Genomic DNA, 22,353 nt, shown 5'->3' with positions numbered 1-22,353 from the left:
TTCCGCTCTTCGATCGCGGAAATATCTAGACCCCGTGGTCCAGCTCTTAATACGATAAACACCTCGGAATTCATTCCACCCTCTATTTCCGCATCTTATTCCGGAGGTACATTCGTAACCCTCTCTCAAAACGTATATCCGAAGATGCGCATCGGCGTCGCCGATAAGAATCCCCGGCGAGGGGCCCCGCCGCGGCGGTTCGGTCCTGCGGGCGGCCCGCGCAAGCGCAGTGGCCCCGCGCGCGGCGCGGTGGGGGCACTCGAGCCGTGAGCGCCGGACCGCCGAATGCATCGGTGAATTTCGCGAAAAATCCTGCTCGCGGTTGGATTTGTCGCGCGGCGCGCTGTCGCGTCACTTGATCGCGCGCGGCAGGAGGCAGCACCGCCGGACTCGGCGGACGCGACGCGACCTGGTGTCATCGTGCGAGTGCGCGGCCGAGGCTCGCGGTTAATAACATCGCGAGGCCTATTGTGTTGTGACAGCGATGCTTCGGTGGCGGGCCGAGTGAGCGGCGTGCGCGCGTGTGGGTGCGCGCGCGTCCCCTGAACGTGCAGGGACCAGTCGCGCGCGCGAGTGCGCGCGCGCCCCCCCGGCCGGGAGGAGAGGCTCCGCGAAATGGCAACCTTGACACTTGCTGATCTTTTTTGACGGCCTCGCCGCGCTCGAGAGCGGCTACGCAAGTGAGTCGAGCCCCTGCGAATGGCTACTCGGACGGGGGAAAGAGTTCGCGGTACTAGGAGGGTATATTTTCGGCCGGCTTCCCGGAGGTGGATCCACGCGCGCCGGGAAACCCGATGTGTTTACGAGCGGTCGATGCTCGCGAGCATACGGCGAATATCTCCGACGATCCCCCCGAGATGTTAATGCGCCTCGAGCCAAATGGCGGAATCGGTTTCCGCCGCGCTTTCTATTCTCCCTCGCGCGAACTCTCTCCCCCTTTCCTTCTGTTATTTTTTACTCCTTTTCCGCCGCGGACACGTATGCCACTCGTCGTAAGGACAGTCGATGACGTACGAGATGGACCGTATGCAAGTTGAGCTTTGTTAAATGTTAAGTATCGCTTTTCTTCTCGATTCTTCCCGAGGGAAGGTCCGACCTGGCGATGGTCTCGTTAATTTCGGTTCGCGCACGATTTATTCACTCGGTAAATCCCGCGGGAGGGGAACTTACTCCCGGAAGACCCTTGAAACTCGGAAGGTTCTCGACGACTTCCGGTACCCCTGCGACCGACGCACGTTCACCCCGAATCTCCCCTCAAACGGCGAAATGCAATCCGAGGACTAGTTAAATGGGTTAGATCCCTCGCTAGGATCTTTCCTCGAAGCTTACATAACCTAAAAGTTATTCTTCGCGGGTCTCGTGATGCGTTTTATCGCGGAGCGTTACGTGGCCCCGCGCGTCCGAGCCGTGACTCGGATTTCGGAAATTTTTCCTGTCGGGATATCGAACTCGATCGCCCAGGTGGTGAGAACCCTGGAAAAAGAGGAGCACGATAAGTTGGGCTTTCTCCCTTTCCGGCCCCTTTTCCTCGGAAGAGAGGAAGAGGGGTTTTAGACGCTGGATAGGTTTTGACGCGAGGACCTTCGGCCGCTCGAACTCGACGACGCAGTTTCGAGGTTATGAATCGGCCCACGCGCGTCGCGCGACGCACGTTCGACTTTAATTTTTTTTTTACCACCCACCCGATGCCGATCCCTCGTCGGTTGTGCTTCGCATTTATTAAACAATAATTCGATATTCGAGAACCGAGCACTTTTGCGCCGAGATTCGGCCTGGAATCGATTTAATCCGCGAGATTTAATTACGCGCTCGTGGACCGCCGCAACTCGAGATAGTTGCCCCTCAGGTTGAATAATTTATTCACGGATGTAAAGCGAAACATTTCGATTTATATGGGGTAAAGCTCGGTTAGAAGGCTGTAACCATCCGGTGGGATGCGTTTTTCCCATCTCGAGCGTGATTCCGGTAATTTATGGACATCTTGTAATTTCTCCCCCTGAACGACGGGTTAACCTATATTCAAATGGTGTTGCGGTGATTTTTCAGGTGCAAGGTTATCGACCCGAATAGTATTAATATCGGACAAAGAGGAACACGATGTGGTGGTCCTTCCCTCGAGGTGTTGTCTCCCCTCGGAAGTGGCCGCGTGCCCGGGGTACAGGAAATGTTTTGACGCTGCCCCAGTACCCGAGGACCCCTCGAGTTTGAAGACGCAATTCGAGGTGTTATGAATCGAGGTGCGATGCTCGCCTTCCCCTGGCGCTCTTTGTGCCAATTCTTCCTTTAACACCGAGAACTTTCGCCGAGCGATATTCCATTACACGACGTGATCTCGAGGTAATTTAAGTAACACTTGGAATTCCTCCCGATCCTTAGGGATTTAAATTAATTTTCAAATCTCGACAGCGAACACTACTCAAGAGGTCTTTCATTAAATTCCGTCAACTCCCCCGGAAGTGCAGAATGCGTTTTGGAAGCCGGAAACTCATCCTAAGTCACGAATCGACCTCGAAAGAGCGTCGCTCCGTCTCGCGTTGCTTAACAAATTTGCACGTCGGCGATTTTTCTTCCCACGTGGCCGTCGAATGCCCCGGACGTTTCCGTCCGCTTCTGGCGGGTCCCTTTGTTGTCGAGAAGTTGAATAGAACTTCCCGCAAAGAGGACTCGCCCTTAAGTAACGACTGATTAATCGGTACCGCGTGGAGAGGCGAAGGGACTCGATTTGCGGCTCCTTTTTTTTTTTTTTGCGCGAAGACGCGCAATCGGCTCCGGAAGGAAAGTCGCCAAACTATGGGGCATGTATCCACGGGGAAGAGTAATCGCCCCATGGGCCGATACGGGGTTCCTTTGTTTGTCCCCGGTGGTAATGATTGCGCGAGGGTGCGTGGGATTACGCGACTCTGACATGGGCCAGGGGAGGAGACGAAGGGAGCGAACGTGCGTGCGAAACTCCACGCATCCCTCCACCCTGCGCGAATCTCGTATCACCTAACCCAATAACGAGTCCTAACCTGACCCTTTAACCCCAGGGGCTCCTTGCCGGCGATGCTGTTGCTCAAAACGGCGACCTGGTCGGTCGAACAGCTCCTGGGAACTCCTGGATCCCGCCAAGCGGAGGAAAAGATTCTAGGTCGACGGTAAAACTGCCAAGCCGGTTGTTAAATTTCCACTCAATGTTATTTTGTTCGTTTCATCGGCTTTTCCCGATTTTCCACCGTAGGTCGGCGAGTCCCGCAACTTCGGGTCGAACAACCTGGTTTAAGGGAACCTCGGAAAAAATGGGATAAAACACATTCGGTCGGGGAAAATCATGGGCAACCCAATTCGGCGAAGGGTCGCTCTCCGGAGGTTTGATTCCCGTTCGCGGCTCCCTAGGGTTCCGTTTCCAAGGAGGTGGGTCCCCTCTTTATTCCCGAACCATCGATAGGAGGCAATCGGGAAGGCGAGCTCGTAGTCCTCGATCGCTACCGGAAAGGCTTAGTATCGAGAAAATCGGCGAAAATTGAAAAACCATGAATTTCCGTCCCTATTGTGTCTCCATGCGGAAAAGCCAACGCATATCACATCGAATGGCATTAAAGATAACGAACTCGTGGTACGACTTGTTCTTTAAATTTGTACGGGGAGGAAGAAAAACTGGGCAAAGATTAATTCGACAGCCCGTAATGAGGATAAGAGATCCCGGGGTCTTTCATCCCTAGGATTTACGGGGTACTCGGAAAAGCGGAAGGAGGCAAAAAGAGGGGCTAAACTCGAGAGGGAAGCAAAAATCGGAGATAACGCGATGCCGTTGGAATATTATTCGGGGATTAATCCGAAGGCCCTGGTTTAATTGTATTCGTTAAAATTAACGAGGATCCCTTTTTTCCAGGAGTCGGGACAAGGGGCGCATGCTTCGTCCCTCGGCATCCGGAGAGCTTTAAAGCTGGCTCGGAGCAACAGATACGCCACGAGGAAATATATATCGACCGAGATGCCATCCCCTTCGACGATTTAACGGAACAAAGTCTACTTGCCACCGCATCCGGTGCTTACGTTTGGGCAGTCTTCGCGCCTACACTCGGCCGAGCGGAAATCAATATTTCCTTTGGAGTGAAAAAAAAAAAAGAAAAAAGCGCACCTTCGCAAACATCGGCTCATAACCAATAGCCGCGGACGCAATATCGGCCGGATCGACCGGGACCGGCGAAGTTCTAGGCTTTCGCTCCCTGCTTTCATCGGGAGCCCCTCCGATCCGCCCTTGGCGAGGACGCCCTCGGTCCTTTATTTCAGAACTAATTATAACGGCCCGAAGAGTCGGTGCAAATACACGGGAACCTTTCCCGGCAGTCGTGCTAAGCCCTGCGAGCGGGACACTCGGCATAGTCTCGCGCCAAGTGCAACGTGGACGAGGTCGGACCGACCGGGCGTCTTTGCGGGAACGATCGAGCCGGAAGGATAGCGGAGAAAGTTTCGCCGTTTACCCGGGCAAGGCAAAAGGTAAAGATATGCGAGTTACAATTCTTCACGTGTATGGGTTTGTAAATGCGTAGCGACTCTTCAGGTGATTTCGTTCGATGGGACATTTAAGGATATATATCGGATGGGAACAGGTGTCGGTAGCTGCGCGTTGCTCCGGAGGAAACGTCCGTTCCTCTTCCCCGGGCTCGAAGACCGCCATGAAAGTACCAGATGCGGAGGAAGTATTCTTTGTCCCGTTAAATCCGGAGAAGAGGGTGGCATCCTGGTCGATATATTTCCTCGTGGCATATCTGTTGCTCCGGGACGGCTTTAAAGCGCGCTCGATGTAAAGGAACGGAGCATGCGCCCTTTGTCCCGCGGTTCGAGTTTAGCCCAGAAGCGCCGAAACGGTATTAAGGAGATCGAAACGAAGGTTGTCGCTCGTAGAAAGCGGTTACGAGGTGAGATCCCGATCCAGGTGGAAAGCGCACTCGCGACTCGAGGCGATCGGCCATCTCGAAGGCCCTGAGAAGCTCGCTCGTGAAAATAAAGGCGAAACCACCGGTCCGGGCTGCGTCTCGCGACAAGTGCGTTTAACGCACCGTAAAGAAACTCGGGGGAGAAGGAAAAAAAATCGCCCGGGTCTCTTTGTGCCCGCCCGACGGTTTAAAGGGACCGGCCGAGGAAGGGAGACAAATATACGTTCGATAAAAAGAGGAGAGAGACACCGACTGGACCCCCCGAAAGTGTCTGCGGTCCTCCGAGTTTGCATTGCGTGACGCGTGCACGCACTCTTCCCCTCGGTCCCCTCGGCAAGTCGCCGACCTTCGGCTCGATCCGGCCCATTTTTCTTTACGAAGTCCCCGCAGACCTCACCCACCGTGATTTCACTCGTATCTCCGAGGATAATCGAAGGCTGCGCGTTTAAAGGGACACACTGGAAGAGGATGCGTCCAGATACGAGATGCGCCCAGGGAGGCGAGAAAATCTCGCTAGATGCTTAAGTGCGGAGGAGAACATAAGTACTACCCACGGTGTACGTGCATAAGTTAATTCAAGCCTCTGCCGGGATCCTAAGCCGTAGAAAAGAAATCTTGAAAATAGTGATCTTAACATCTTTGAGGTCCCGGGTGGCTTTGAATTTTTTTTTACCGCCAGGACCGCTTCCGTCGGTACAGGAAAATTCTGAACTTTAGTCCTACCCACGTGAGGTCGAGCGGGGCATTTTCTTCTTCAAGGTGAGCCTCCACTCGAACCTGATGAGGCCAATGCCAAAATGTAGCCCGAAGAGGGTATCCGTTCTTTCGTGGAACTTAAAACGAGGCTTTTCATCGGTACTCCTCCTTGTGTAACCTTACACGCTTCCTGGGCCCCTCGACCAGCCGTAAGATATATCCTCCCTGCAAGGAGGAATTGGAATAAAAAGGAAGCAAAAAGCGAGCACGCCTTTCTCCTCGCCTGCGGAGAGATCTCCCGTGCGGCCTTAATCGCGGCGACACGTGGAAGAGCCCTCGCGACCCTTTTGTACACGCATGTACGTTACATCCTGGATGCATGTACCCCCCACGCTGTCAAGTGCGTTCCAGGTACATGCCCCAGGAGTCGTTTAATTAGACCCTGGGTCCCTTATTTCGGGGCGTTTCGGCTTATTCTTTGACTTTCCTCCGGCGACTTTGGCTCCCTTAAGCCAATGTACCGTTTAGGGGCTCTCGGTGTCTCTCCATTCATGCCATTGTGTACCTTTGCACGCACATTTCGGGAAACGATCCCTAATTACCGTTCACCCCTTGTCCCCATTGTCCCGGGAGTTCCTTTCGGAAATTTCGGGCACGATCCACGGGAGGCAAAGTACGCCGCTCCTTTGTCGAACCCATCGCGGTACATTTCCAAAACGTGGCCAGATTTGTCAAGAACATTGTGTATGATAGAAAATTGTATATTTAATTCCTTCGGTCTCGATCCTTTACTCTCGACGACTGTACACCGCAATTGGTCGGAGGTCGGTTCTCGCTTTTGTTACCTCCTTTTCCCGCGTTCTTCTCGGTGGCCCTCAAATCTCGGAGAGTAATTCCCGTCTCGTTCCGCGAAATGATTAAAAAACTACTCCGAGTCGTAATTTCAGATCCGCGTTTATTCGGCATTGTCCCTCGCGAGGTGATTTTCCTCCGCGACTAAGTCGTGGAATAAAATTCGACCAGGAAGCCAGCCCGGAAGAGATGCACTTTCTTATCGATAAGACGCTTCAAGTGGCACTTCGGTGTCCATTGATCGAGCCCACTCGTTACTTCGTTTGACCCTTGGCATTGTCACCCTTTCCTGGATTCTTGGCGGCCTCCACTCGTATTTTATTTTCGGCTACTGTACCCCGCAATTGCTCGAGTTCTTGTCTTCGCTCCTCGGGGATATCCGATGAGGGGGATTTCAAGAGAGAAGCTCTCTCGCTGCTCCCTTTTGGTACTTTCTCGTGCCCCGGTACGCATTCGGGCCGAAAGTTCAACTTCCCATGACTCGTGCCGACTTATTTCGAGCCTTGGTCTACGAGGTACTCGTTAATATTCATACATTATCGGCGACACCGATTCTCGATCTCGGGCTCCTCACTGGGAAGCGGCGAAGAGTACTGCGGTGTTACCCCCCGCGTAACTCACTCCGTCACTATCGATTACACAAGTACAATGATACGCCCGCCACCCTGACAACGGATTCTGTTGACTCTCCTATCAATGATGTGGTGGATTCGCGAGTAATGGCCCGAAAATCGCGGCGGCTTAACTCGCGGGGCGCAATTTGAAAATAATGCACCGGTGCGCCTCGCCGCTTACGGTACTTAGTGTAGTCGTTAACCGGTAAGCAGACTCCAATTATCACCCCGAAATTAATCAGACCTATATCAATGCGCGTTATTATTTTTAAACTGTGCAATGAGGCTTAATCGAAAATTTTTTCTCTGTACGTGCGTTCGGGGCTATCGACCCCTTATCAATGACTGTTTTTCCTCGAGTTAATTCTGGGGCGCTGTCGAATATATCTAAGGGCAATTGTGCGACGGGGATTTCTCGAGGAAGAGCTAGTTTGCTTCTGGGCGATGTTGGTCGTACATCGGCGAAGGAACTCGCGACTACTATGGGTGGCCTGATAAGGCGATGAAAGGAACGATAAAGGGAGCCTATCGAGAAATATGGCATATCGCGAGCTGCCGAGGTTTCCTCGAGGTGAACGAACCAGTGTCGTTTAACTCTCGGCGTCGATCGACCAATATAAATAAATTAAAAATAGCTGCCCGAGGATGCGAGGAGCGGCCTAGCTGACTGGATAAAGCTTGCCCACTTCGGCCAGCTGTCGTCGGCATAATCGGACTCCGATATTAACGACCATTGGGTTGTCAGGAAAATTATTGCGGTTTTATTTATCGCTCGAGCATGAAGGAAACTAAAAAAAATAGAAACGGCGAGGCGCTTGTTTAGAAAATATTTATTCGATAGACAGAGGCTTTAGAAAATTCAGAGTATCTGTGAGACGTATGGAATTAGTCGACAGGTTTTAATGTTATGAATCTAGATAAGATAAATGTGACTACAATTGTACCCGCTACGAAGCAACCTACGAAGATGTACCATGTTTCTTCGTCGAAAATATCCGTAAATGCGGGGACCTGATTGTAAAGGGTGTCGATTAGTCTCATGTTATAGTCTTTGTTCCTGCCAGTCGTATGACTCGTCATCTTGATGTCGTTTGTGGACGTGATAAGAAAAATATGAAATGTGTCTTTAGAAAATCCTACCCAGTGTATATGTATTGTCTATAATTGTTTGATTTCGTATGGAGCAAATGACTTATAATTTTTAAACAAATGGAGTACTTTTTCTTGGTTTTACTGCTAAATTACTCAAATTTATGCGTGATCGTTCTGCTAATCCTCCCGTGAATTGACAATGTAGGTAGTTTGATACGTCTTATGATCGATGCAATGGGATTAGGTGGACCGTATTAAAAGCATTGTCAGACTAGAAAATGACGACCATTCTTCTTTCTAATTGTAAACATTTCTAATTCTCAATAGACGCTTCGGTGGGATCTCTGAGATTTTCTAGAACGTATAAAAGGCTTTACAAACTACATCGATAAAATAACAAACTACTCATTGAATCACTGGTTCGATTGGTCGACACCTCTGACGTTCCATGAAAAACAAAAATTAACTGTTATAAGTTAGCTCTTTGTAAATATGGCACTATCGTCTGCGCTTCTTTTTCTTCTTAACGAGCTCCCCCTCGGCTGGTTTCTCCTTTGGTACCAAAGAGCTTATATGTTTGTTGTAAAGTTGTAGAATGTCCACTGTTGTCAGATTGTTGCACTTAAACAGGAACTTTTCACCAGATTCTGAAAAACAAGATTGAAGATTTGCTGTCAGATATATTGCTAAAGGAGGCTTTCATTCTAAATTAATAATTATTATAGGAAAACAATAAGTAATATTCACAAACGTTAACTTAAACTTACCAAGATCAAATGTAACGATGGGCTCAGATCGATCACAGACAATGTTAGTTTTCATTACACATGATAAATTAGTCGCTACAACATGTGGCGCTGTTACAAAGAACATAAATTGTCTGTAAAGTAAAAAAAAACCGGCATTAGAGCAGAAGTACAAGTTTCATTTTCCAAGGATGAATATAAATTGACACGTTACGGTTAATGAATAAACACATGAGTGATAATCGGTTCTTTAAATATAATATCACTTTTTTCATAATTAGTAATAAATGTTTTAATTTCTTTACAGTAATTATGGCGCAACTGGAATCACAAATACCAATGTCTGTGCCAGACTTGAGCACGCTGCGCATCACCACCGCAGTGTCAATGCTCGGCAAGGCTTATGGATGTGGACAATGTACTGGTAGGTACAATAATAATAATTTACTTTAATGTGTTCAACTTCATTTTTTATTTTCTATCAAAGAAATTTATGTTAAAATAAGTACTCAAGGGGAGCAGATATTTGAAACTCATGTGTTGAAATTGGCAACTATAAGTCTACCATCGTTCACACCCAATCACTTTCATGGTATTAAATTCCATCTAGACTCACATTATCTATTCGGGCAATTTAGCAATAACTTTTTTTGGATAGAGATCCATGTACTATTCTTCCCAAAATTAAATCATTTACGTTTTGTTCGTATGTATCACCCTTTTTGACGTCTAAAAATAGGATAACTCTGCGTCGTCTGCTACTCCACAAACGAGACTAGGCAACGCGCATGCGTGGATTATTGACGTCACGCGACTCAGAAATGCAAGCCTGAATATTCGACCAATTTTAATTTTTTGGAGCGGTAAAGCGCGTTCGCGACCTTTTTTACATGACTACCGCTTTAAAATCGTTTTACCTTTACCGATTAATTCTGACATAAGGAAATAACTTACAAAGATAATCTCCAGGCCCAGGACTATAATTCTGCGATAATTTAATTATATAGAAATTTCAAAATCGTACATCTATAATGATCCTGCGAATTAAAATCAGGCCTGAGATTCGATCTGCCTATTATCGGACTAACCTCGTATTCTTTGCATTCTCATGAAAAGGATCGAACTGCACCGTCATCTTCTTGACTGGTTTAAAAGTAACGGACTTTAATTCTTTCGTGATTTTACTTATAACCCCCGCCGACCTTAAAAATCCCCCGCTCTTTGGAATAGACATTTTTTCGAAAAGAATTAAACACGCACGAGGGAAACAATTCACCTGAATCACCGATGTTCCGAAATGGGGCGCAGTTTCCGACAACAGCCGCGGCAGCACTACTGGCGCGTTAATCAAACATGGCCGCCGCTCATGGCGCCCTCAAGGGCCACGGCAATCTTACCAAATTCTTATTAAAATATAAAATCTCTCATCTCTCTACAATAAAAATTTTCCCTTGTACCGCAAATACGTTACCAAGATGCGAATACGTTAAAAGAAGTATATCAATGCTAATTCTGCTACTATGCTCCGATATAATTCCACGCAATCACCCACCCCAAATTCCACCCGTAAAATCTATACGATCAACATTCCTTATTAAATCTCGTTATCATTTTAAAGTAACAACACGAGTATGTGCAGGAATAGTAAATCTGAAATTTATCAACCGACAGAATCAAATATTTAGGCATCGGAATATTAAATTTCGGAGTTCTCATTTGAATTGGCGCAACGGAGTGAGTCTAGCGCCCGCCTCGCATCTCGGTCTCTGATTGGCTGGCTCTCGGCCAATCAGCGTCGCGCTGGTGGCAGCCATTGCGGAAGGTAGTCTCGCTCGCGGTGTGTGTTGTGGGGAGTGTGTTGTTCGGTCAAGTGGGTTTTGTGTTGAATTTTTTACATTGTTTATTAGTGATAAACCGCGTTTTTCCAAGTCTCACCGCCACGATGCATCCCGTAGGGCAGCGTAAGTATAACGGGGTTTCATTCCCCGAAGGGATTCGGTCAAGGGAAAACCGAAAAGATGTACGCGCGTTCGAACCCCGTCCTCGCGTTTGCCTAGACGAGGAGCCTAGGCCTCGTTGCTCCACGAGCTTTCGGCCCTTTGTTCCACGATGCTGGGATTTGGAACCGCTTAAATCGCAAAGAGATTCCCCCAGAAGCTCGGGAAGACCAAGCGCCGACTTACTCTTGTCGTCTCGCTACCCACCAAATCTTTTCCAAATGACCCCAAATGAACCCCGTTCAACAGGCGCAATGTGTCGTCACTTGTCTGTGCTCGCTTTTCTATCCGTCACCGATGCCAATTCTTAATGAGCTACTTACCTGGGTGATTAACAATCGCTCTTCCACTTGTCACTTGTGCGCTTTCCCGAACGGAGCGTGTTTTCTAGAGCTCGCGATCTTCTCTCTTCATTTTCATCCTTTACTCCATCGAAATGAATCAATAGTTTTCCCATAAAAGTTTCAATAATACCAGCTAGGATAATAACATGCTTCCCTGGTTACGACTTCCTTGCTTCGATGTTCCCTCAGTTTCTGCCCGTCAGTGCACATACTCCAAGAGCGATCAATGCAAAACGATGTTCAACGATACTTCTAGCTGGACGATGATGCTTGTCCCGGAGGTTATTTTACAGCGATGGTATTGATTTAAAACATCCTCTGAATTTCTAGGTTGAGGTTCTTATTATAAGTCGACGTCTAATCCTGGAAAATATTTATACGGATCGGCGTATAAACTCGTACTTTACCAGGAGAATGTTTGACGTAACGATTTGTATAGGGATATTTTTAAAGCAATATCTTTTGTTTATTTGTTTGCATAGTAGTTTAAATAAAATGATACTTTAATTATAGTCAATCATTTTTCTACGATCGGTGCGAAATGTTGACTCGGAATTAATTATATGGTGTAACTAAATATATGTATTATGTTTGTAATTAATAGCTCCTCCACCTGGACCTACAACGAGTACCGCCGTTGGGGCAGCAGGAGCTACTGGGAGCAGTGTCGTGACTCCCAGCTCCTTGGGACTCGTGCCGGCTCAACAAACACACACTCCCCCTCAGCCTCCGGAATTACCGAGTAAGATTTTAAACTTCGTCCTCATTGTTATGAAATTTTTCTGCTTGTTTTGAGACATCAAGAAAACAAATATTTAATTGGAAGTTTAACATTCGAGTTGCTGGGAATCGTATCATTCTTTAGTATCTACAGAAGATACAGAAATCTATTTAAAAGAAGTTCACTTGATTATGACCTTTCTCAAGCATCACTTGATGTCATGTATCATTTATATAAATAAGAAACAGTGTTTTGCCCTATAAGTTTGACATAATATTGTATATAGTGGAAAGTCTATGAAAATATTTTATTTTCAGTGTTTGCATGTCCTCGGAGGCCAAACATCGGACGCGAGGGTCGACCCATAGGTTTGAGAGCAAACCATTTCCAAATTACTATGCCCCGTGGCTATGTACACCATTATGACATCAACATCCAACCGGATAAATGCCCTCGGAAAGTGAATCGAGAAATCATCGAAACCATGGTTCATGCATATAGCAAAATTTTTGGAACTCTTAAGCCTGTGTTTGATGGTAGAAACAATTTGTACACAAGGGACCCCTTGCCGATCGGCAATGATAGATTAGAATTAGAGGTAATATTTTGCATCGATACTCATTCTTGGTATTAATATTGGTTTATGCTTTTAATACTAGTTTATAAATGAGATTTTCTTATCGTAGGTAATATTACCTGGTGAAGGTAAAGACAGAGTATTCCGTGTAGTAATCAAGTGGGTGGCACAAGTTTCGTTATTCGCCTTGGAAGAGGCCCTTGAAGGACGTACAAGACAAATCCCTTACGACGCAATTCTTGCTTTGGATGTTGTAATGAGGCACTTACCATCTATGACGTACACACCTGTAGGCAGATCGTTCTTTAGCACACCAGATGGTTATTATCATCCGTTGGGTGGTGGTCGTGAAGTGTGGTTTGGTTTCCATCAATCGGTGAGACCATCTCAGTGGAAGATGATGTTGAATATCGATGGTTAGTTTGTTACCGTAATATTATCGAAATGTTTACAATTTTAAGTCACGATCCATATTTAACTCATGTTACTTCTTATGCAGTATCCGCTACCGCATTTTACAAAGCACAGCCAGCTATAGAATTCATGTGCGAAGTATTAGACATTCGAGACATTAGTGATCAAAGAAAACCCCTCACTGATTCTCAAAGAGTCAAATTCACCAAAGAAATTAAGGGACTTAAAATCGAGATAACTCATTGCGGTACGATGAGGCGGAAATACAGGGTTTGCAATGTCACCCGTAAACCATCTCAAATGCAGTCGTAAGTACTTATTTAAAAAAATCCCATTAGATGTTATATCCATTTTTGGCCTGTTTTTAATTTATACTAATGTGTTTTAACGCTTTGCAGATTTCCCCTGCAACTAGAAAATGGACAAACAGTGGAGTGCACAGTAGCCAAATATTTCTTAGATAAATACAAAATGAAATTGCGTTATCCTCATCTTCCGTGCCTGCAAGTTGGTCAAGAGCATAAACATACTTACTTGCCACTCGAGGTAATGCAAGAAACTTCAATATCCATTGTATGATTAACTGCGAGGCATTTTTAATTACGCCAATTGGATTTCAGGTTTGCAATATTGTCGCGGGACAGCGATGTATAAAAAAGTTGACCGACATGCAGACTTCAACGATGATTAAAGCTACAGCACGCTCCGCGCCTGACCGTGAACGCGAAATCAACAATCTGGTCAGACGAGCCGATTTTAATAATGATTCGTACGTGCAAGAGTTCGGACTCACAATTTCAAACACCATGATGGAAGTCAGGGGTAGAATACTGCCTCCGCCCAAGCTGCAGTACGGAGGGCGCGTAAGTTCCCTCAGTGGACAGGTGAGAAACTTTTAGATTAATCAGTCGGTTCTAGTCGAAGGTGAATTTATTCGGGTGATTTTAAAATGGCTATCCTTTATCATTCAAGACAAAGCAACAAGCAATGCCCAATCAAGGAGTTTGGGATATGCGTGGTAAACAGTTCTTCACCGGCGTGGAAATAAGGGTCTGGGCGATAGCATGCTTCGCTCCTCAGAGAACAGTTCGCGAAGACGCGTTGCGAATGTTCACAACGCAATTACAAAAAATTAGTAACGATGCCGGTATGCCGATCATCGGCCAGCCGTGTTTCTGTAAATATGCCACTGGACCTGATCAAGTTGAGCCGATGTTCCGGTATCTTAAGTCAACCTTCCCGGCTCTACAGCTGGTATGCGTCGTATTACCTGGGAAAACACCAGTCTATGGTAAGTACCGCGTTATGGTAAAAAAAAAAATAAATAAACTATAAACGCTATATTATTGGTTAATCTCCTGCAACGGTGTTAAAACGTTCGCTTTGCTTTCAGCCGAAGTGAAGAGGGTCGGTGATACTTTGTTGGGCATGGCAACGCAGTGTGTTCAAGCGAAGAATGTGAACAAGACGTCGCCGCAAACTTTATCGAATCTGTGCCTAAAAATTAACGTAAAGTTGGGCGGAATCAATAGCATTCTGGTGCCGAGCATTAGGCCCAAGGTCTTCAGCGAGCCTGTCATATTCCTGGGCGCCGACGTGACGCATCCTCCTGCTGGTGACAATAAGAAACCCAGCATCGCTGCTGTGGTTGGCAGCATGGATGCCCATCCGTCTCGCTATGCAGCTACCGTTAGAGTACAACAGCACAGACAAGAGGTCATTCAGGAGCTCAGTTCGATGGTTAGGTAAGCAACCACACGAATGCCTGATTACTAAACCGTTTCATTACCATTGACACTACGGTACGTATTAATGCAATCGTGCTCGTTTTGCAGGGAACTACTGGTGATGTTTTATAAGAGCACGGGAGGCTACAAGCCGCACAGGATAATTCTCTACCGCGACGGCGTCTCCGAGGGACAGTTTCTTCACGTTCTTCAGCACGAGCTTACGGCCATTCGCGAGGCTTGTATCAAGTTGGAGGCTGACTACAAGCCCGGAATAACGTTCATCGTGGTGCAGAAGAGGCACCACACTCGCTTGTTCTGCGCGGAAAAGAAGGAGCAGAGTGGGAAGAGCGGGAATATCCCGGCTGGGACGACGGTCGATGTCTGCATCACGCATCCGACCGAGTTCGACTTTTACCTCTGCAGTCACCAGGGCATTCAGGTAAAACATAGAATTTATCTGGATCTCCTATAAAATATCCATTCTAAGATATTTTAAATATTCTCTCTAATTGATAACGTCCATTGTTCGCCACAGGGAACGTCCAGACCGTCTCATTATCACGTACTGTGGGACGATAATCACTTTGAGAGCGACGAATTGCAATGCCTGACCTACCAGTTGTGTCATACTTACGTAAGGTGCACCAGATCTGTGAGCATACCGGCACCGGCATATTACGCCCATCTGGTCGCTTTCCGTGCCAGATACCACCTGGTGGAAAAGGAACACGACAGGTAATTTGACTTATTCTATGTTCCCTCGTTCCTCTTACTCGACCGCCGTAAATGATAGATCATTAGATATGGGATTTGGTTTTGTTAAGGAGCCTTGTTTCTTGCAGTGGCGAAGGATCTCATCAATCCGGATGCAGCGAAGACAGGACGCCAGGCGCCATGGCACGAGCCATCACCGTTCACGCAGACACAAAACGAGTTATGTACTTCGCGTAATTCCTCGTGCCAAGGAGTTTGGTAGACTCTTGACTCTCCTGCGGTATGATCGAATCATGAAGCAGAAGGGGGGATTTAGGCCACAGGAAGTGACATCGGAGGGATCTCCTTGGGTGGCCAATTTTTTTTTTTTGTTTTCTCTCTTGGTTACTTTTATAATCAATGTCAATTAGCTCTCAATACCTGACACGAGTGCCAAGTCCTAGGTCGGACTCCGCATTTTGTTAGGCAAAAAGCACGTTCGACGCTTGGCACGCCTCGCCGAGCACTCGACGGGCTTTCGGAAATCCGTAGAGCTTAGGTTTCAACAAAAGGTGCTTTTAGTTAATCATGTTCTTTAGATTAGATTAGGGCGCCTCGCGGCTCGACCGTCAAAACTGAACGATTTTACACACCGGGGGTTCAGCTGCGGACGTGAATTACGCTTATTTTTCCCTTTTTTTTTTTTTTTTTTCCTTTTCCGAGGCTGGGTCCATGCCTCAAGAGCATTTTTAACCTTAGGATGTTAATTAAAAAACATTGCCACCGTGAAATCACCGCCACACCGAGATAGATCGACGCTTCCGGAGATCGGCACGAGGTTTAGGGAGGAAAAAAAAAAATTGGCCACCGCAAGTTAGGCGCCGTCGTCCCCTGGACGGAGGCATTGACGGACATTTTTTCTTTTCTCCGTTCGGTCGGACATAAGAACTGTCCGTACTTGGTAGAGATGTCGAGAACTCTTCGAGCCGATGGCCAAAGTAAAGGGACTCTACGTGTCGGCCGTTAACGGCGCATGCCTCACCCTGGGCAAAATCCAAGGAAGTGGTTTGCTCTAAACGAGGGCACGCGGATTCGGCGCAACTTGCGAAGACTTCTCGCGGGATTTGACGTTTCAACGATCGGCGATCGCGGAGTCGCGAGATACCCGAATTCTGCTCCCTGCGAGCACTATTGTGATTTTGGCCACCCGAATCTCGTCGGCCGGTTTCGGAGGAAGCTCGAGACGGTGGCCACGTTGCGAAGATCCCGTTGATATGGCCCCATCAAATTGGCCGATCTTCCGTTAATATCGCGTACCGTGCAAGGGTAACGCGCTCGAGGTAATTTGTACATTTTCGTTCGGTCGATTCTTATATTCAATGGTAAATACGTCCGTATCCCGGATACGGAGTCTGAAATACATCTACGCTTACTCCAAAAAAAAAAAAGAAGAAGAAACTAGGGAAGAGGAAGAATTAATAACACTGCCTAAACCAGAGTGACGCGCGGCCCGCTCGACGTTCTCGCTACGTCGGAGCGTTATCAGGGCCCGAACCAGGGTGATAAGATCCCCAGCAGATCGGCCGGGCGTCATTCTCGTTCGGACAAAATGTGACACGTTAACGTTAAGATTTTACGCCGTGTTCGATTCAGGCCGGACGGTAATGCCCCATCAATGCAACAAAGAAAAAAAAAAAAAGAAGAAGAAAAAGATGAAGAAGAATAATGCAAATTAATTAGCTCTAGGACACGCGGATGATCCAATAACGGGCGAGCTACGGCAGGAGGATATAATATGTGAATAAGATAGGATTATTAGGATATAAGGCGATTCCGATCATTCAGTAGGCACGTAACGCGAACGCTCTTTAAGGTCCTCTATATTTTTACCGGCGGCAGCCTCGTCCGTTCGTGGGCAGACCTGCGCGAGAGATGAATACTATTTCAATAATGTACATTTTTTCGGAACAATAATCGACACAATAATCGCAATTAAGGGCGCGGCTGTAAGCGAGGGGCAACTGGGTGGCGAGGAAAGAGTCGTACCATTTAACCCGCTCACTGCCAGGGAAATTTAGAGGCAGTCTTGGTACATACGCTTACTGCGAGGTACATATCTCGTGGTTGGCAGTGAACGGGTTAATCGTCTTCTAACCGGTCGTCTCGCAGACGAGAGAGAACGCTCGTTTTTACGCTTTTTCGGAGTCCTCGACGTAGCGTGTCTGGCAGCTGGGTTGAAAGTCGTCGATCCTTGGAGGCCGCGTTGCGCTTTACTTAAGAACAAATGAAAGTATATACCCGATCTCGTGGTAGATGATCGTAAAGGGTCCGTGCAACAGCTTCCGAGTCAGTATTAACGAAGAACAAGGACTGCCATCCCTTTGCGCGATCTGCTTTTATCATTATTCCGAGCTAGGTCAAAATGCGCGGAACGCTCTCTCGCGTTTCGCCTTATCGAGTCCCACGTTTTAACTCTAAGTCTGACAAAAGAGAGAGAGAGAGAAAGGGAGAGTGGAGGAATGTCGATAGGAATAAAAATGTAAAAGGACCGATTTTTAAGCATTAGTTTTGCCTTTAACGGGGAGTGCCAGTCGCGCCAAGGGGTGTCACTTGACATTTGTCACCAGCTGATCGAGGGTATATATATATGTATATGTATCCGGGGTATATCGAGGATTCCGACGTTAGGCTGTATGGGACGGCGTACTGTTAATATTATCACGGAAAGTATAAAAATGGACCTTGACTTATCAATAATATTTATTCTAGTTGTAAATCTAAGGAGTAAATAGGCGCGGCCGGTGGGTAGCCCATTAGATGTAAAGCCACCTAGTGTCCGACTTTAACCGGAGATTTAGGTAATCGTTTAATCTTAAGGCTCCTTCTTTTTCGTAAGGACAGACCCGCGGTCCGCGGCCATCCCTTCGGGTCGCTTTGCAATCGAATTCGTACCAAAAAGGTGGGAAAAAAAAAAATAAATATCCGGGGGGTAACCCTTTACCCCCCAGGGCGCCCGGGGACGCGGATTTAGGTGGGATTTCGGAACGGCAGCAACACGCACTGGGGTAATCACGTTCGATGGGAGGACAATTGCCGGGTTAATGGAAAGAAAAGCTAGGGAAAAATGAAAAACAAGAAAGATGATCGTAATTTATTAATCGAATCGCGTTGTTAATGGGGTAATGGAACCAAAATGTCTGACCTTGAGAAGAGTGTAATTATTAGCGTATTACGAATCATTAATGTTGAACCGTAATAAGGCCAAGCAGATTTATTAGGTTTTAAGTCGATTCTTTAAGCACACGAAGCAGCTGCGATATTATCGGTCCGCTAATGGAGGACGAAGATTACCGAGGCTCTTCCACGGTTTTTACAAATTCGTGAAATAACTCCGGCGAGGGCCAACCCGATCGCCTATTCGTTGGCGTAAAACGAGAGGGGAAAAAAAATAGATATGACAAATTAAGAGTCGACGGGCAATTTTTTTCTTGTTTCGGAAAAATGCCTCGGGTCGAGCCCTCGCAGCAGCTTTATGGATTTACGAAAGATCTCACCGTGGTAGAGTTTTTTCTTTTTCTTTTTTTTTTCTTTTTACCCTCCGGGACACGTTTCGTGTCCCTTGACGGCCGATAAGAGGAGTAGAATCCATTTGTAAATAACTATCAATGTTTTAACCGTAGATCGTTTCCCGGTTGGAAATTGTCATTCGGTGGATGAAGGTACACGCTTAACGAGAGAAAAGAAAAATGAAAGATATGTAAGGGGAGGAAGAGGGTAGACGAATTTTGAAAATTTTTTACTCTAAAGAGACCTTGCGAAGAGATTTAATTGTACTTTAGCGCCCGCCCGTCTCTTTTTTTTCTCTCTCCTTATTGTTTACGTAGCAACGGGCGGGTCGTTTTCTTTCTCTTTTTTTTTTTTTCGTCTACGGATATTTTTTTTTTGTCTCCTTTCGTTTCCTCTTTCCGATCATTTCTCTGAGATCGCGGTATTTAATTTTACCCTCCGGCGAATCACCGTAGTGGCGAGATGAGGAAAAAATATTACAAACGAAAACGGGTTCAAGATATAAACTTTCTTTAGAATATATACAGTGAGAGTAAGATCGAAATCTAAGCGGACGAATAGAGAGGGAGAAAGGGATGGAATACGTGCACCATGCATCCTGGTATTTTAAGGCAAATTATTTATATTTATATATAACTATATATATATATTCGATCAAGTCCTTGGGCGTAAACGGCACGTGCGTATGACGGTATCGCATGCGTGCATACGCATGCGTCGAGACAGGTATAGTTTCTAAATATCTCTTAACGATAAATTATGATAATTAATATTTTCAAGAGCTTTACAATTCTCGCTCCGTTACCGGTCGCTCGCTTTATCTCGATTTTTTACTTCCACGTGTTGCCCGTTTCTCTCTCTTGTTTCCATGCCGCGCGTCACATAGATCGTAGGTTTTTCCGAATATATATATATATATATTTACGTACACGCAGGTACACGCATATTAATATACACGCGTACTCGGATCTGTTTATTAGTTTAATCGTGCAGCGCTTCCGCGGATCCGCCCAACTTTTTACTCTCGCTAATAGTTTAGCGACGTCGCCGAAGCCAGATCTATTTTAGGTCGTTTAACGAGTACAATAGTTCTTTTGTCCCCCTTTCGGTGCCCGTAGCGAGGTGTAGAGGACCTCCGAAAGGATTTCGCTTATCCAGGAATGAAAATTCACGATGTACCTAAAGGGGAATTTCTGTAGTGTCGTTGTCGGACACTGCGCGAACAATTGCGGAACAATGATTAGCTGGCCGATAAGCGTCGGTGCACATTATCTATCGAGTATCTGGCGTCTCTTATGTATCATTATATTTGGCCAACTTGCACGGATTCGATGTGCGCTTATCAATTGGACGACTTATTTACCTGGTTGACCCGCAGAGTGAATGTACCGTTCATTAATTAGATGTTAACTAGAGGTTCGTTTAAGTTACGAGTATTCTTAGTAGTACGCTTAGGGATATTCCAGGAGACGATTAAACATCCGGATGTATGCTCGCTTATGTTCATAGTGGACGTTACTAACATCTGCAGGATATTGCTTGGACGGCGATCGAGGAGGGAAGTTTTTTTATGGGAGGTTCTCCTCCTCTTTCCCATCCATTGGAAGGCACTGCGGATGTGTTTCGTGCTATACAAGTAGCAAGATTAATTTCACACGGCGTTGTATGTTGTGGCCAGGCTATGATCGTGATCTCTGATAGGACACCCGAATTCGATATGTGGAAACTACGTTTTTCAAGGTCCGAGGGAAATGGTCTCCTCTCTTCGTGGGGGGTCTTCGTCTTTGGGGCGATGCCCCAAAGACGGGGTGGAGGCTTGCTTCGAAATCCGCGAGGGATATCATCGGGATTAAAAGACAGTTTTTACCAAATAATTAATGTTGTTGATAAGATGTATAAGGGATGAGAATTTGGAATGTGAAATTATATTTCCTTGTAATTCTATGCCACGTTTAAAGATTTGCTCATTTTTAGCTTAGATAAGTGTAGATAATGCATTCAACAATAGCTCAGACTCGATATCCGCATGTGCCTCTAGTATAGTCGCCATTTTAATTACGAGATGTGGAAAATATCCAATTTCCTTATATATTCGGATTTTCAATGTACGCTTGTACCGATTTCTTGCACGTTATCCTCGAAGTAAGGGATCGTTGCCGAGGGCGATTAAATGATTTAATTGCGCATTAAATCCACTCTATTGCGAGGTTTGTCATTTGTTTATCGTCCTGGGTGGGAGCGATGGTCTCAAGGGATTTTTTATTTGATCTGGCAATTCGTGCGGGGTTTATCGATATATATATGATGAAATTGTAACGAGAGTAACATTGTGGCAAAATTCAGCTGGGAATGTATTAACAAACTGCTTCCGATCGTTCTTATTATTGTTTCACATTTGGGAGGCTCATTATCGAAACGCATCTTGAATTGTCGCGATGTCTTTCGGAGGCATCGGACGTTGTTAACCCCGAGATCTTTTGTCGAATTATTAATTGCAATTTCCCCGGTGTCGGGTAATTGATTTTGTTATCGCCTTTTGTTTATTATCCAATGTCCTATGTGATCGCATCCACAGCCAGAAACTGTTCGAGTTTCCCGCTGAGTGGACGAGCATTCCTCGTCTCAGCCGAGAACTTTCGTTTCTAGGAGTATCTAAGAAGAGTTACTACCACCTATTAATTAGGTATAGGAAGTTAACGCGATTAACGTTAAGAGGATAGATTTAAAAATCGTCAGCTTTAAGGTGTTAACGCCGCTGAGGAGGGAAAATCCGAGTAGTTACTTAAGTGTGAATTTCGGAGCGCCGATCGATGTTTAACTCTTATCACTGTAGTTACGAGGTTCTTAACGACTAAGTTAAATTAGGCGAGGAAAAAGTACATAGAAATATATGATTGTTCCACTTTACGTGTCCTTTAAGAGCGTACTTTCTTCATCTAGAGGTCCTGGCGGTAGAATTTCGATGTACGTTGCCGGCAATCACTGCGGGAAAAAGCCGAGCAGGCTTAACCATTTTTTATTCCCCTGTTCTTCTTCGAGGAATCAATTGCGAGGACCTGGGGAAATTATTAGAGCTTTGGTAATTGTATTTTGGGTGATTAGGTAGAGATAAGGGGGGCTTCGATGTCCTTTTTATCTCGGTCTCGCTCCTTTTTCCCGCCGCAGTCGATTAAAAGTAATGCACAAAAATGGCATAAATTCAGGGCCAATTGTTTGCCCCTTCTACTGTTAATTATACCTAATTACTAATCATTAGGTACCTCGTTACGGGTGAATCTTCGGTTAAAGCGAGTGCACACTGAAAGTAACTTGGAATATTCTTTGGGAGATGCCGGGAAAAGAAACCTTAGTATTACTGATTAGCTGTAAAGAAATGAAACATCGTATAAAT

General features: G+C 46.2%; 3 protein-coding genes across 3 annotated transcripts; 1 reads left to right on the top strand and 2 right to left on the bottom strand.

The window, feature by feature from the left end:
* Nucleotides 1-234: 234 nt before the first annotated feature.
* Nucleotides 235-21,869, top strand: LOC105696390 (protein argonaute-2). The gene is made up of 15 exons (XM_012418812.2): nucleotides 235-680; nucleotides 2,047-2,337; nucleotides 3,872-4,901; nucleotides 9,227-9,343; nucleotides 11,865-12,002; nucleotides 12,299-12,579; nucleotides 12,668-12,974; nucleotides 13,058-13,280; nucleotides 13,371-13,518; nucleotides 13,593-13,856; nucleotides 13,945-14,263; nucleotides 14,366-14,717; nucleotides 14,808-15,141; nucleotides 15,238-15,437; nucleotides 15,545-21,869. The coding sequence occupies exons 3-15, from the start codon at nucleotides 4,802-4,804 to the stop codon at nucleotides 15,651-15,653; spliced, it is 2,892 nt and encodes a 963-aa protein (XP_012274235.1). The 5' UTR covers nucleotides 235-680; nucleotides 2,047-2,337; nucleotides 3,872-4,801; the 3' UTR covers nucleotides 15,654-21,869.
* Nucleotides 7,895-8,177, bottom strand: LOC105696399. Its single transcript, XM_012418826.2, has one exon. It carries the CDS (start codon nucleotides 8,159-8,161, stop codon nucleotides 7,967-7,969), a length of 195 nt encoding a protein of 64 aa, XP_012274249.1. The 5' UTR covers nucleotides 8,162-8,177; the 3' UTR covers nucleotides 7,895-7,966.
* LOC105696398 (39S ribosomal protein L53, mitochondrial) lies at nucleotides 8,173-10,229 on the bottom strand. Its single transcript, XM_012418825.2, has 3 exons — nucleotides 10,008-10,229; nucleotides 8,941-9,053; nucleotides 8,173-8,820 (listed from the first exon to the last, which is right to left on the bottom strand). Exons 1-3 carry the CDS (start codon nucleotides 10,151-10,153, stop codon nucleotides 8,672-8,674), a joined length of 408 nt encoding a protein of 135 aa, XP_012274248.1. The 5' UTR covers nucleotides 10,154-10,229; the 3' UTR covers nucleotides 8,173-8,671.
* Nucleotides 21,870-22,353: the final 484 nt, after the last annotated feature.

The sequence above is a fragment of the Orussus abietinus genome, unplaced genomic scaffold, assembly GCF_000612105.2.
Source record: "Orussus abietinus isolate OABI.00-Male unplaced genomic scaffold, Oabi_2.0 scaffold15, whole genome shotgun sequence".
NCBI lineage: Eukaryota > Metazoa > Arthropoda > Insecta > Hymenoptera > Orussidae > Orussus > Orussus abietinus.
This window is presented reverse-complemented; position numbering and strand designations above follow the sequence as displayed.

Bases quoted from the DNA above. Each gene is read 5' to 3' on its own strand.
- LOC105696399 (XM_012418826.2), bottom strand. From the start codon at position 8,161: ATGACGAGTCATACGACTGGCAGGAACAAAGACTATAACATGAGACTA.
- LOC105696390 (XM_012418812.2), top strand. From the start codon at position 4,802: ATGCGCCCTTTGTCCCGCGGTTCGAGTTTAGCCCAGAAGCGCCGAAAC. The intron at 12,580-12,667 runs GTAATATTTTGC...TTCTTATCGTAG, and splicing joins ATGATAGATTAGAATTAGAG to GTAATATTACCTGGTGAAGG. The intron at 14,718-14,807 runs GTAAGCAACCAC...CTCGTTTTGCAG, and splicing joins GAGCTCAGTTCGATGGTTAG to GGAACTACTGGTGATGTTTT.
- LOC105696398 (XM_012418825.2), bottom strand. From the start codon at position 10,153: ATGTCTATTCCAAAGAGCGGGGGATTTTTAAGGTCGGCGGGGGTTATA. The intron at 9,054-10,007 runs GTTAGTCCGATA...TTTACTTTACAG, and splicing joins GAGAATGCAAAGAATACGAG to ACAATTTATGTTCTTTGTAA. The intron at 8,821-8,940 runs GTAAGTTTAAGT...CTTGTTTTTCAG, and splicing joins CATCGTTACATTTGATCTTG to AATCTGGTGAAAAGTTCCTG.